At 42.7% G+C, this 14,525-nt stretch overlaps 1 protein-coding gene across 1 annotated transcript; it reads right to left on the reverse strand.

The window, feature by feature from the left end:
* Nucleotides 1-1,656: 1,656 nt before the first annotated feature.
* LOC143587720 (uncharacterized) lies at nt 1,657-4,463 on the reverse strand. The gene is made up of 6 exons (XM_077068927.1): nt 4,371-4,463; nt 4,184-4,286; nt 2,603-2,960; nt 2,089-2,518; nt 1,944-1,993; nt 1,657-1,824 (listed from the first exon to the last, which is right to left on the reverse strand). The coding sequence occupies exons 1-6, from the start codon at nt 4,408-4,410 to the stop codon at nt 1,786-1,788; spliced, it is 1,020 nt and encodes a 339-aa protein (XP_076925042.1). The 5' UTR covers nt 4,411-4,463; the 3' UTR covers nt 1,657-1,785.
* Nucleotides 4,464-14,525: the final 10,062 nt, after the last annotated feature.

Here is a 14,525-nt window from a genome sequence, read left to right on the forward strand (position 1 = left end):
TCTTTTTCACAACCGGCTCATGGTCTAATCCATATTTTTATTGAAGCCCATTTAATTAGTTCAGCCCACGTAGTTTGATTTGAAGCCCAATAGCATTTTAACTATATTAATTAATTGAATCATTATTTATTCCTGTGATGTAAACCCAACAAAAACATATGACTTGTTCCTCTTGAATTCTCTACATTTTTCCTTTTCCTTAACTATCTTGTTGTAACGTTGTCGAATATGACCCATAAAAGAAAACGCCTACTAAACTGATCACAAGAATACCAACTACAATACCTATTATATAAAGAGGAATTCTTCCATTAGCATCGGCCATTTCCGCCACTTCCCTCCACATTTCATCAAGTGGTCATGCTAAAGTAGAGGTTCACAAATCGGGTATTATGAAAAACCGGGTTCGGGTATGGAACCGGTTCATGTATGATCGGGTATTAACAATAATCAGGTCGGGTTCGGGTAGGGTATTGGCTTGAAAAACCATACCCTGTGTACCGGGTTCGGGTAGGGTATTGAACCGGGTCTTCAATACCCGGATATTTGAAGACCCTATTTTCGGTTATTAAAAAAAACCCGTTTTATGGGTTTTGAATACCCTATTTTCCGGGTATTAAAAAAAACCCATTTTCTATAGCTTTCTTCTATTAACGGGTCTGCTTCATTTTTTTATCCTAACTTCATTTTTTTGCATACAAACTTCAAAGTTCATTCAAACATAGATAAACAACTAAACAATGATACAAAAAACATATATTTTATGTGTTTTCGGTTGTTGTGTGGTATATCAAAAAGTGTTGCTCTAAATAACTATTTATATCATATACGTGCTCCAAAAAAAATCCGTTGGAGAACGACTATAGATCTGTGGACAGCCACACAAAAACATGTGCACAAACACTAATATCCTAACATACAAAAAATCCGGTTCGGGTATGCAAAAAACCCGGGTTTCGGGTATAACTAGAACCGGGTTTCGGGTATAGATTAAACCGGGTTTCGGGTTTCTTGTATTATCGGGTTTAGATCGGGTACGGGTTTCAACATTTAAAGTTATACCCTATTCATACCCTACGGGTAGGGTCGGGTTCGGGTATTAAAAACCCGGGTTTTAGAAAAACCGGTTCCAGTTTTTTTTCGGGTCCGGTTCCAGGTTTTTTGTGCACCTCTATGCTAAAGACATAAACAAGCATAGATAATTATGAGATGAAATCCTTGATAAAATATGGTTTGAAATTTCTCACCTAGTCAGTAGCATTTCTTATAATTGCATCATTTTGGAATATTTTTTTTCCGTAACAAGGTTATAAAAAAGTTGAAAACCGATCAAAGTATTATATTTTTTCAATTGGACCAATGCAAGTTATGATTAATATCGTATATCTATCATTGGCTTCTATCTTGAGCATTATCCGGCTCAGCACCTTGGCTTGCATAACTTGAGCAACTCTCCTCTTGAAGTCTTGATATGCAGTTCTTTCCTTGTGGCAATGACATTGAGGATGTGCATCGGTCATATATGCGTTTTATCATAACTTGAGCAACTCTCCTCTTGAAGTCTTGATCTATCGTTTAAAAAATCAACAATTGCAAAATACCAAAGAGTTTTATCATACAAGATGATATAACCTTTTAGACACCAAAGCAACAAGAGACAAAACAAACATCCCATGTAACAAATTCACACGCCACCTATTTTCATCTATACGAAACGAAAACCCAACAACGAATTCATAAAACAAAGTTATTGTATTCCCGGCTTACTAGAAGCAGAGTATATGATTATGCTTCCAAACTGATTTCCTCCACAGGGGTAGCATCCTATAGCACAAAACAAATCCAGATTAGTAATATACTAATATAAGCATTTTAAAACGTCAAGTTAATCTTTAATATTACATTTTTTTGAAAGAAACAGTATTATCATAGGATGTTCTTACCATGTTTTCTTTGTTTTCCTCGGTAGCTGCCTCCTCTGAACTTATTGCATCTGCAAATAAGGTGTTGAAACTAACTTTAGGCTAACATTAACATTTTACAAAATCAAATAAATCTTCAATTTCGAAATGCAAAATAATTAATCACCTTCAGTAACAGGTTTCTTTCCCTTGCTCTTCACCAACTGTTTCTCTTTGTTGACCTCTTTCTTGACTGGCTTCTGAAAGTTCTTTTGCACCTTTCGACTTCCGGATTCTAAACCAGACTGCTGACTTGTCACTTTCTTATTAGTTAAACCTTTTGTGTTGGACACAAGTTTCTTCTGGTGAGTTTCCTTAACCGATTCTTTAGCAACAGAACCAATATTGGTAGTCGAAGATTTTGGCTTTGGCTTTGGTTTTTGAATTCCAGTAACCGAAGACAAATTTTGTGCATCTTCAGATGGTGATTGTGTACCCTGCAGTATAGTTTCTGATATTTCATAGCTTTGGAGAACTTCTTGTGCAGATTCTCCTAAATCAATAATGTTGTGACGAAGTGCATACGACTTGAGCTCGTCTTTCAGTAGTTGTGGATTCTAGCATTTTAAAAAATAAAACAATGAACTTAAAGTTTGTTAAATCATGAATCGGGTTTAAAGAAACCTATATAAATGTGATACCTCGCACACAGCTTCTTGAGCGATTTTAAAGAAACCGAGTGACAACTGGTGTTTTCCAGCAGCTTCAGAGAGCTTAATGTGTGAGAGCCAATAAGAAGCTGAAGAAAGAACACTGAATTTTTTTTGGGGCAGTGTCCTAGAAGCATCTGAAACTGGAATGACACTTTTACCCTCTATGCTCCTAGACCTATTTGCTCTAGTCTCGGATATTGGAGTTATGTTTTTAGCCGGTTGAGCAGTAGGTCTGGCAGATGGTTTGGTGGGAATAGAGAGCCTTCTAAGAGGCTTGGCAGATTTCTCTTTGGAAGATAAATCAAGAACATTAACACTTTGGCTCACACTTGAAGCAGGCCTTATCCTAAATATATAAATTCATGAATTATGATTAGTTAACTCATAACATAACTGATAATTTATCGAAAACCAACAGCATAAGTTTATTGATATCCAGGAAATCAAAGAGCAGTATCACTAGAGTATGTTCCTTTTAAGGAAAATGCAATTCAAACATCAGCCAGACTGAATTTATTTAACTACAAATGAACCAACAAATTACTTTCATAGAACCATAATTGTTAAAAAAAACTACCATTATCTAAGATAAACTTGCCACATTCACATAGCATAGATTAGAGCTGTAAACGAACCAAACCAGGCCGAACAAGGTCTTGTTCATTTCGTTCGTTGAGTTTTTATCGGACAAGAGAACGGTTCATGAACACCTAACCGAACAAAATTTCTTGTTCATGTCTGTTCATTAAGGAAGTGAACGGTTCGCAAACATAAACGAACGAACACAAACAATGTTTTATTTGATTTAGCTAACTGAGAACGATCAGTTTGTCACTCTGGCTACCAAGTTTACGTTGGTGTTTCTTTTAACATTCATATTCATATGTTAATTTTACAGATAAATTAATCACATAACACTCATAATTTATGTTTTATAGTTAACAATTTTGCTTAAATCTATAAAAAAAGATTAGAAAAGTCAATAAAAAATATTAAAAACCTTTAACGCATAAACATAAACAAACATACATCAACGAACATAAATGAACACATTATCGAACCTTCAAGAACACAATTGACCGAGCATAGCCTCATTTCATGTCCATTCTTTTAGTTAATGAAACAAACTTCAATGTTAATGTTCATTAATTTATTATACAAACAAAAGAGCGTAAACGAACTTCCAGCCAAACAATTCACCGAACGTTCGTTTGTTTACTTAGAGCATCACTTTTTATAACCTAAATTCTACACAATCAAAGGTAATTAACAATTAGTCAATTACAGAGCATCAAATTTTAATAATAAATATTAAAAACCTTCAACGCATAAAGATAAACAAACAAACATAAACGAACAGATTATCGAACGTTCACAAACACAATTGAATGAGCATAACCTCGTTTCATGTTCGTTCATTTATTAAACTAACGAACTTAAATACAGATATCATAAATCAATAGAAGCATCAACATGGAGCATAACTTTATGTAACCTAAATTCTACACGATCAAATGTAATTAGCAATTACAGAGCACATAAATATAGTTACTGAAACCGAAATGAAACCTTCTAGAAGCTGAAGCAGTTGAAGAAGGCTTTTCTTCCTTGGATTTAGCAGCCGATCGAAGCGGATACCGAAGGAGCTTCGCCGATCCTCCTGCCTTGTTACCTGCTAAAACAATTACAATTACAATTAATTACACAAATTAGAATCGATCTCAATAGGTACAATAACTGATAATTAATTAGTTACCGGATGAAAGTGATGATTGGTCTTTGGATGTATCCTCCATGTGATGATGATCTGGCGAATGAAATTGAGTCTACGGCGATCGATTGAGTGTAAGATAATAACAATAATAATAATAATAATAATATTAATTTGTATAAAGAGTGAGTGAGTGAGTGTAATTGAGATGGAATTAGGGTATATAATTATAGCGTGTAAAAGCGAAACGGGGGTGTGAGCGGGAAGTGTTGATTTATTCTTCAAAATTGAAAATTGAATTTGGTCCGTTACTTGATGATGTCACACCTTTGGACCCTCTTACTTCCTTTTTTTACGTAACCGTTGCCTAGAGGTGGCAAATGGGTTGGGTTGGGTCGAACGAGTCATGAGTTGAAATGAGTCATGGGTCAAAATGAGTATGAGTCAAAATAAGTTTGGGTCAAAACGAGTCAATTAAAAAACAGGTTGTTTTGGTTTGGGTCAAAATAGGTTAGGGTCAAACCGGGTCAAAATAGGTTAGGGTCAAGCCGGCCGTCTCCACCCACAGCAACCATTACCAGTCACTGCCGGCTGCTTTAGCCCTAAATCCACACATTAAAAACCCTAAATCCACAATACTCTTCAATCTTCATAATTACAAAATCAAAAACCCTAGCTTTAGCCCTAATCCATCTCCACCATCTCTGTTTAGCGATGATCACCACCACATCTCCGGTAACCATTACCACCATCGCCGGTGACCACCACCACAGCGTCACACCATCAATCCACCGTATACCCTAAAAGCCACAAACCACCACCACCATTCTACAACACCCTTCTGTTTCATCTCGCCGGAACCCCGGACATGGTCGGAATCACCTAATCCAACAAGAACCCTAATTTTGATTCCCCAATTACTCAACGATTTGCCTCTGTCAGATTAAACTGACAGGGGATTTTTGTTCCTTAGATGATTGCGACCTAAAACACACAGCCACCATTACTAGTGATTGTCTTGACGGGGTTTCGGAGTTGAGGTGAGTTCCAAATTCAGGCCGAGGTTTTGTGTTTGTGGTGGACTGGTGGGGTTTTGTTGAGGAAATGGAGTGCGGTGGCCTGTGGTGGTGGATTTGAATGATGGGGGTAGCAGTGGTGGTGAGATTGAACTGGAGGGGATGATGATAGTGGTGGTGAGCCTGATCAAGAGATAATACAGAGAGAGAGAGAGAGAGAGAACAGAGATGAAACAAAAGGACTTATTTATTTTTAATATCATTTAGTTTATTTAGTATATTAAAATTACAACACTACCCTCATGTGCAATGCACATGACCGGATTTAAATAGAAAAGATAACTGGGTTAGGGCCAAAGGACATACCGTGATAGAGTTTTTAAGAATAAAGGATGTTTTTTGTCATTGAGTTTGCCAAAGGATGGCCATTGAAAAAGCGTGCAAACATAAAGGACTAGTTTTGCCATTTTGTCTAATACATAAATAATCCATTGGTGAACTCAGACACACACACACCTCTTTTTTCTCGGTATGCAAAGTTAATTGTTTTCGTGCCGGATTATATATGTATTGAGTATGTGCTCTTCAAGCGTTTTCTCATTCGTGATTTCACAATTATATTTGTTCTTCAGAACCAAAGCTGATAATCAGAAATAACTTTGATTTCATTAAAAAAAGTTGTTAGCCATATTTAACTTTGATATTTGGTACATCAATTGTTGTAACTGTTAGGGGTGTTCAAAAAATCTGTTTCCGAATTATCCGAAAATTCGGATATCTTAATTTTCAGATAACTCGGATTCGAATAGTAATTTTGAAAATTTTTTGATAGTTTGGATATTAGAACTATCCGAAATATCCTTTTTAACTATTAAATAATAAATACTAGCTGGTTGCCCGCGTGGTGCGGCGGGGTATGTACGCAACATGACATCGAATGCGTAACTAGTGTTACCATTTCAATAAATGTGTGACTTCATAATAGTACACACGTAACCCAGCGATAGTATGCTTGTAATGTGGCATTGGAAGCTTAATCGGTGTTAGTAAGCACGTCACACAAGCGCAATCAGGTGTCGTTGCATACGTAACGCTACATTGAACGTGTCTTGACCTGCAACCTGTTCCGTCTGACACTGTTCTAACCCGAAATTCGTTCTAAGTTGATCTCTTTCGACCTGAACCCGTCCCGAACCGAACCAAATTAACCTTTATCGACTCGCCCGACCCGTTTGTCGGGCCTTAATGGTAATCATGTAACACATTAAGTTTTTAAAATAAAAAAAATAGCAATATCATACTCAAATTAAGAGAATAAAATACTCACTTATACGGTATTACATTTAAAAAAAAATATTAACCTGTGAGAAAATTATAAACGTGTAAACGTCGTGGGTGTAGTTGGTTTAAAATAAATGGTATATATGTAACCGTTTTATAAATTAATAAAATGTGATTAAAGTTAAAAGACAAAACTTGTAATTATTTTTAAATAAATTAAAATCAGTCGTACATGATTTTGCTAAAACACAAAATTGTCAAAAGACAAAATTGCCCCTAAAACGTCTTAATCTTATGCATTATGATATGTACTTAAAGCAACAAGTTTAGTACCTTTTAAAATTAAGAGGTCTTTCACTTATGTTTTATATATTTCATAGATTATTTACAAATTTCGGATAATTTTTTGGATATTTTAGATACTTCGGATAATTTTTTGGATATTTCAGATTCGGACTTATCTTTAAATGTTTTTATAATTTTTTTTTGTTCAGATTTTTGGATATTCAGTTGACTATCCGATCGGATATTCGAAATTTCTATTTCGGATTCGGATAGCGAAATCCACTATCCTAAAGTCCGAATATCCGACTTATGACCCTCGGCCTAAAATCTTTTAGTTTCGCTTACAGAAAACTTATACAACAATTTTTAACATGGAATAGTATTCTGCGTGATCTTTCTTCATTTTTCAAGTATTTTTTTATTATGTTAGAAACACTTAACCCATATGAAGAGGTAGGTCCCAGCAGAGCCCAGTTGGACCCGCAAGACTCACCTCAAAGAGGGACGTCTGCGCAGTTGAACCCGCAAGACTCACCTTCAACAGGGACGTCTGCGCAAAGGCTAAACTTGCAAGACTCACCTTGAAGAGAGACGTCTGCGCAGAAACCAAATGGATCCGCAGGACCCACCATGCTCAGAGACGTGACGTCCTTACGCGCAGTACGCAAGCTGTTCCCGCAGGAAAAGCCTCCCAATGGTAAAGTACCCCGCCTGTTCCCGCAGCTGCGGATACAAGCCATCAGGGAAGGCTACCCGCGCAGCAAGGCTACACGCACAAGGCACTTAACTCTTAAATAATTCAGTAATGTCACCTGAAGAAGGAGTGAGCAAGCCGGGAACACTCCCGCACAAAGCCGGGAAAACTCCCGCCCAAATGAGCCAGTCCGTACGATACTGGAGGATCTTTTGTACTGTACCTGACGAGGTATGGACAAAAGATCTGACCAAAGATACGACAGCTCACTGACAACAGTATGACGAGCAGCACGCTCTTATACTGTATGTCACTATCAGCCGCTGCCTACTCACCAACCTGTCGGAGGACGTGCATAGCCTGCAGTTGGTGGAACAGGAATAGTACACAGCCGGCCTGGTCACTATCAGCCGCTGCCTACCCACCAACCACCAGCATGGCATGTGCATAGCCCACAGTTGGCAGAACAGGAATACTATTCAGCCGGCTGTACCTTCTTGGAAACCTACCTTCGGCTATAAATACTCCAACACCTTGGAATGGTATGGACATCTTACATTATCTGATATCTCATTATCTTATCTTCTCTAGCAATCTCTTAATATACACTTATATTCAAGAGCAATCTAGTCTGATTCTCACGCCGGAGGGTGGTCACAAGAAGGTACCCCCCCCCTTCTTAGTGACGAGCTCACGGTGTCTGTTTTGCAGGTCGTCAGAAGAACCATCTTTGTCGGAACTAACCCCTCGTGGGAAACATCTATTTAACCCCCAGATTATCCGTAATCTGCCCGGGGTCGATTAGTGTTTCTTCATTGGCGCCATCCGTGCATAAAAGCTAGAACTACTTCCTTTTCAGTTTTTTCAAACTTCTGGAAAGATGGTTAAGGTTACTCCGTTACCAAAGCCAGCGAGTGACCAAGAAATCCCGATAATCACAACCCCAGCTACTGGGAGGAACACCGATGATCACACAAATTTTACGAACACTACCCCGGTTACTCAAGCCGGAGCAAGTGCAGTAAATTTTACGAACACTACCCCGGATACCCGAGCCGGGGCAAGTGCAGTAAACAATCATCCCCTGGGATTCATTAATACCCAGGCGGAAAGACAACAGACGAGGCTCCCCCGCCAAACACTTGAACAAGTTAAAGCGTGGGCGGAAGCACGTCAGAGGGAATTCCAAGCTGAGTTGGATGAACGCTTACGTTCACTCCAACAGACTGACGAATTCGGAAGCACTCGACAACAGCTCAACATGAGCAGTGAGTGCGAGTATCCGGACGATGATCGGGAGGAATCCGACACCGACGCAAACCCTCGCCATAGGGCGAAAGGGAAGCGTAAGGAAACGGACTTCCAACCGAGAAGGAATTTTGGAGAAACTTTCAAACCAAAAAACGCGGGTAGAAACCCACGTGACTTCTCCAAAGCTTTTAGACCAACTGTTGCAAATGCGGGAACGTCCAAGTTTGCAAGGGACATTGCGGAAGCAATCGCCCCGAAGAGTGCCAAGCAGATGCCCAACATCGGCACTTATGATGGTATATCCGACCCAGACGATCATTTGAACAGATTCATAGCGGGGGCAACCGTCAGCAACTGGACGGAACCCACGTGGTGTTATATGTTTCAGATGACGCTGGTTGGAGCAGCCAGAGCGTGGTTCGACCGTCTACCGGTCCACCACATCTACGATTGGGCAGACTTCCAACAGAAGTTCAGCCAACACTTCAGTCAACAAAGAAAGTACACTGAAGAACAATGGACAATCCTCACCTGCATCCGAGAGGAAGATGAGTCTTTACTAGACTTCATCACTCGCTTCAACTCAAAGAAGCTAAGTCTGGGCAATATTAGCGAAGATCTTGTTCGCGCTGCTTTCATCCAGGGCGCGAAAGACCCAGAGCTCATCCGCACCTTAACGGGTAAAGATGGCATGCCATCCACATGGGATGCCATCATGACAGCAGCTAAACGCTTCGCGGAAACGGAAAAGCAACTGGGTAGAGATCTTCCCCAGAGCACAAACCTCTACACCCAGAACACAAGAGAAAACAATGTCCTTACCGCCCGACTAAACAAAAAGAGGAAGCTAGGCATTTGGCAGTCAAGGGTAAACTTTGACACCTCATCCGGCTCGCACCCTCGGTTAGGCGGAAAGGATAACATGCGGTCGTCGAACCGGAACTCCAGATGGACGCCACTCACCAAAAGCGTCACCGAGATATTCGACACCGAGAGGCTCCCATGGCCAAAGGCTCCAATAATCCGAGAGCGTCACAACGCTGATCATAGCAAATTCTGTGACTTCCACAGGACAAGAGGCCACAACACCGAGGAATGCGTAGACTTGAAGGACATCGTCGAAGCATTTGTCAGAGATCGGACGCTCACGCACCTCGTGGCGTAATGAACGCTGAGCAGGCCAACGCGTGTAGAACCCCAGTTGGGAAAAACACGAAACTGCAGCTACAATGTTGGAGACTACATACTGCGTAAACAACGAGGTTCCGAACCAAGTGCATATCGGCTCGATGGCACTCCCATCCAAACAACATGGAAGGGAGCTCAATTACACAGTCTGCATGTAGATCAATTCCAAACTTGTAAAAGAAAAGGCCCAGAGCCACTTCTAATGGAAATGATTCTCCTTATTATTACATTGACGCTGATAATCTTACATTTATGAACTTTCCACACTGATATGCCGGTCTTCACCGCATACATAAGTGGGGAAGTAAGTCGTTGCGTGTGGAAGGCGGCAAAACCCGCATAAACACAAAAAACGGCCAACCTTCACGCAGGTCAGTTATAGGTAAAGTTGGGTCATCCCACTAAATGAAAGTGCCGGTCCTACCCGCACAAATCATGATGGAGGAAACCGAACTAACCTATTGACAACCGCGCGTCGAACGGTTAATTTATTCAAAACACTGATATGCCGGTCTTCACCGCATACATAAGTGGGGAAGTAAGTCGTTGCGTGTGGAAAGCAGCAAAACCCGCATAAACACAAAAAACGGCCAACCTTCACGCAGGTCAGTTATAGGTAAAGTTGGGTCATCCCACTAAATGAAAGTGCGGTCCTACCCGCACAAATCATGATAGAGGAAACCGAACTAACCTATTGACAACCGCGCGTCGAACGGTTAATTTACTCAAAACACTGATATGCCGGTCTTCACCGCATACATAAGTGGGGAAAGAAGTCGTTGCGTGTGGAAGGCGGCAAAACCCGCATAAACACAAAAAACGGCAAGAATTTCTAAGGAAAAGATGAGGAAAACCTTCACGCATGTCAGTCATAGGTAAACTTTGGTCATCCTACCAAATGAAAGTGACGGTCCTACCCGCACAATCATGATAGATGAAATTGAACATTAACCTATTGACAACCGCGCGTCGAAAGGTTAACTTATTCAGAACACTTAGAAAATCTCAAGGAAAAAATGAGGAAAACCTCCACGCAGGTCAGATATAGGTAAAGTTTAGCCATCCCACTAAGTGAAAGTGACGGTCTTACCCGCACAATCACGAAAGAGGAAACAAAACTTTAACCTATTATCTGCCACGTTGAAAGGTTAACTTATCCAAAGTACTTAAGAAATTGCTAAGTTAAACTAAAGTATGCACAAGCGAATCATATATTGTTTATGCGGCAAAACAAGTGCCAAATTAAACTATAATATGCATGAGCAAGTCATATAACGTTTATAAAGCAAGTCATACAGTGAAAGTGGCGGTCCTACCCGCACAAAGATTTATACATTCCATAAAAATTCAAGTATTACAAGAATGGCCGGGTATCTACCCGCCTACAAGAGTATAAATCTATACAAAAACAAACCTATCCTAACAGTGGGAAGGGATCTAAAGGTTCAAGCTTCAGGACCACTCCCTCCAAACCCACTTGTACCCGCACCATCAGTTGGCTGTGGCGGTTCAAGGAAGGTCTTGAGAATGGTTAGCCCATCATCAGCAGCAGCAACTTCGTTCACCTTCTCCACCACTGGATGCGGGAAGGCATCATACTGGTTCACTGCTTGGTCATAAGCAGCTTCAGTATCTACATCATATAAAGGGAAGTTGGAAGGCGGGATGCCCTTCTCAACGAACCCTAGACCAAGCAGGAAGCCAGCCTTTTCCCCATCCTCATGAGAAGCGTTGAGGGCTGCACTCATGGCATCGTCATATGATGTGTCCGTGAAGACTCGATGCACAACCTACAAGAAGAAAAATACAAGTATCAAAAACTTTTCTAAGTACAAAGAAAAGCGTAAAGATATTATGAAGCTATGCATACCTGCGACAACGCTTCTCGTAGAAGCCATTCCTTGGTAACCAGAGCCTCCTAGAGGGCAGCTTGAGCTTCATTACGGGCGCGTTCGGCTTCGTTCTTTGTAAGGTTGGCAAGCAACACATCTTTGGCTGCAGCCTCTTCGACGCCCTTTAGCTTACGCTCAGTTTGGTCAAGCACCCCCCTCTGGTCCAAGATATCTTGGAGCTTCTTGGCATCTTCCATGGCCAAGGCATCATGAGCCTGCTGGAGCCTCTCTAATTTGGCTTTGAGCTCCTCATTCTCAGTGCGTAGAGGCTCAACAACAGCACCAGCCTTGGTGGCCCTCTCAGTTGCGTTCCGTGCAGTTTCCTTAGCCAACTGAAGCTGTTCGTTAACAGCTTGGGTAGCCTTGGAACGGGCCTCGAGACGGGCCTGAACTTCAACCTCAAGGGCCTTGAAGGTCTTCTCCTTCTCCGCAGCAACGGCGGAGAGTCTCCTATTCTCCTCCCGGATAGCCCGCGCCTAAGCTACTTCTTGGATACGAGCCGCTTTTAACTTGTCGTTTTCACGACAAAGCAGCTCGACGCGCGGCTGCATCCGGGCAAGGAGAATCCGAAACTAGTTTGTCAGCCTACCCTCCTGGTAGCTTGACATAGCTTCCCCCAGCGCCCCACTTGGGGCGGCGTGGCGCGCCCACTCGACGCAGTCCACGGCCGTCCGAAGGGTTGTTCCTCGGCGGATGTTCCAACGTGGAACATACACTTCATTGGAATCCGACACTGCAAAAACAAAAAGCAGTTAGGAAAAGATGATAAAAAACAAAAATAATATAAAAAGGCCAAATTCACCCTACGCACCTGTAGGGTCGACAACAGGCCGGTAGCCGCCGAACCGATCACCTGAACCTAACGGATATCCATCCAAGAGGTCAGGCAGATGGGAAGGAGGCAGAGATTGGCTAGAAGCCCCAAACATACCTGCTGAATCGGCCGGGGGCGAAGTAGTCGCCGGTGCCGGAGGCACGGTTGAAGCCGCCGCGGTAGAGACCACCGGTGGTGAACTCACTGGAGGTGAACTCACAACCGTGGCCGCCGCTGCGGAGGAACCCGCAGAAAAACTCACCGCCGGCTCAGTGAAGGACGCAGTGAATATGACACTGACAGCCGGCGGAGATGTCACAATTGGAACAGTTGCCTCAACCGGATTGGCAACTGAACCAATGCTGCAAACAGGCGCAGCAGCCTGGGTCATCGCCTCGGGTAGGTTGACCAAACCTACCGTCATGGGTCCAGAGCTGCTCCTCCCCGCATCACCTTGGAATGCGGTAGCATCCACGCCTGCATGAAGACAAGATATTAAAAACAATGGCGGAAAGAAATTGCGGGTAAAATTAATTTATACTTACGAGTTCTCTTTAACTTGAAGGTTCTGACCGGCGGGGACGAACCCGACGGAGCCGGCCTCTTCACGCCGGTCACCGTCGTAGAACTTGGTCGCGCGGCAGTGGCAGCTGTCTCAACCTCCGAGAGTGTTGTCTCACCACCACCAGGGTTCCCCGCCACCTCCTCGCTTTCGGTCTCTGAGTCAGACCGATTCACCGGATTGGCAGTAGAGGCAATCTTCGCCTTGCCCTTCCCGCCAGCAGCCTTCTTCTTCCGCGTGAAGAAAGGACCATCTGCGGATTCCTCATCAGAAGATGACAAAATTAGAGGAATTCCAGCAGAGGTTTGAGCATTGACAGGGCGAGGGTTAAATAACTCCTTACCTGGTCGCGTGGCGCTCAGAATCGGGTGGCTCGGCGGGTAGACCTCCACAAACCGATCCGCCGTTTGCTCCAAGGTGGGCAACTCGTTCTCTTCAAGAGCACGGGTACCCATCCGAGCGGGACCACTAGCTTCCCGCGGATACATGAGCGATTGTAGGTCGTTTCCCTCTGAAAACAAAAGAAAAACAGTTAGAAGAAAACTTTAAATCAGCAAAGAAGATGAAGCATACCGTAAGGGATAGAGTTCAAACCGTATTCGAGGACGATGGGGATCTGTGGCGCCTCCGCCCCAGCATCTTTCCACACCCGGCTTATCCCGAGCATCACCATCCCGGACTCCGCAAAGCGGTAAACCGGAGACTGGACCCGGGAAATCTTGGAGAACCATTCCGCCTCCTCGTAGTTGAAGGCGTGAAGGTTCGGGAGAGCTCTCCCGTTCTTGAACGTCATCGCTATGGGGACGACGCGAGCGGAGATATAGAAGAACTCCTACTTCCAAGACCGAAGACTGCGCTCGGTAGCGCAGATCTTCAAACCCTTGATCCGAGTGACCAAGGTATACCACCCCTGGATGCACCTCCAGGAATAGAAGGTCATCAGGCGGTCGACATGGGGCTCCACGCCCAGAATGAGGCACACCCATTCAAAATGGCGAATCTTGGCGATCGCCATTGGATGTACCTCCGTCAGATGTACACCGTGTCTCTCCAAAACACGGTACACAAACTTCGTCAATGGGAACCTGAGATTCCCATAAACGAAGAATGCGGCATACACCCCTATTTTACCCTTGGGGGCATCGTACACCGTCTGATGAGGGTTAGGAAACTCAGGCTCGAAAGACTCGAGCATGAACTTCCTAACAATGTACTGG

Source organism: Bidens hawaiensis, unplaced genomic scaffold, assembly GCF_021521415.1.
Source record: "Bidens hawaiensis isolate Kalapana, Puna unplaced genomic scaffold, B.hawaiensis_p1.1 tig00035845_1, whole genome shotgun sequence".
Lineage (NCBI taxonomy): Eukaryota > Viridiplantae > Streptophyta > Magnoliopsida > Asterales > Asteraceae > Bidens > Bidens hawaiensis.

Bases quoted from the DNA above. Each gene is read 5' to 3' on its own strand.
- LOC143587720 (XM_077068927.1), bottom strand. From the start codon at position 4,410: ATGGAGGATACATCCAAAGACCAATCATCACTTTCATCCG. The intron at 2,961-4,183 runs GTTTCATTTCGG...TTATATATTTAG, and splicing joins ACTGCTTCAGCTTCTAGAAG to GATAAGGCCTGCTTCAAGTG. The intron at 1,994-2,088 runs GTGATTAATTAT...CCTTATTTGCAG, and splicing joins AAAGAAACCTGTTACTGAAG to ATGCAATAAGTTCAGAGGAG.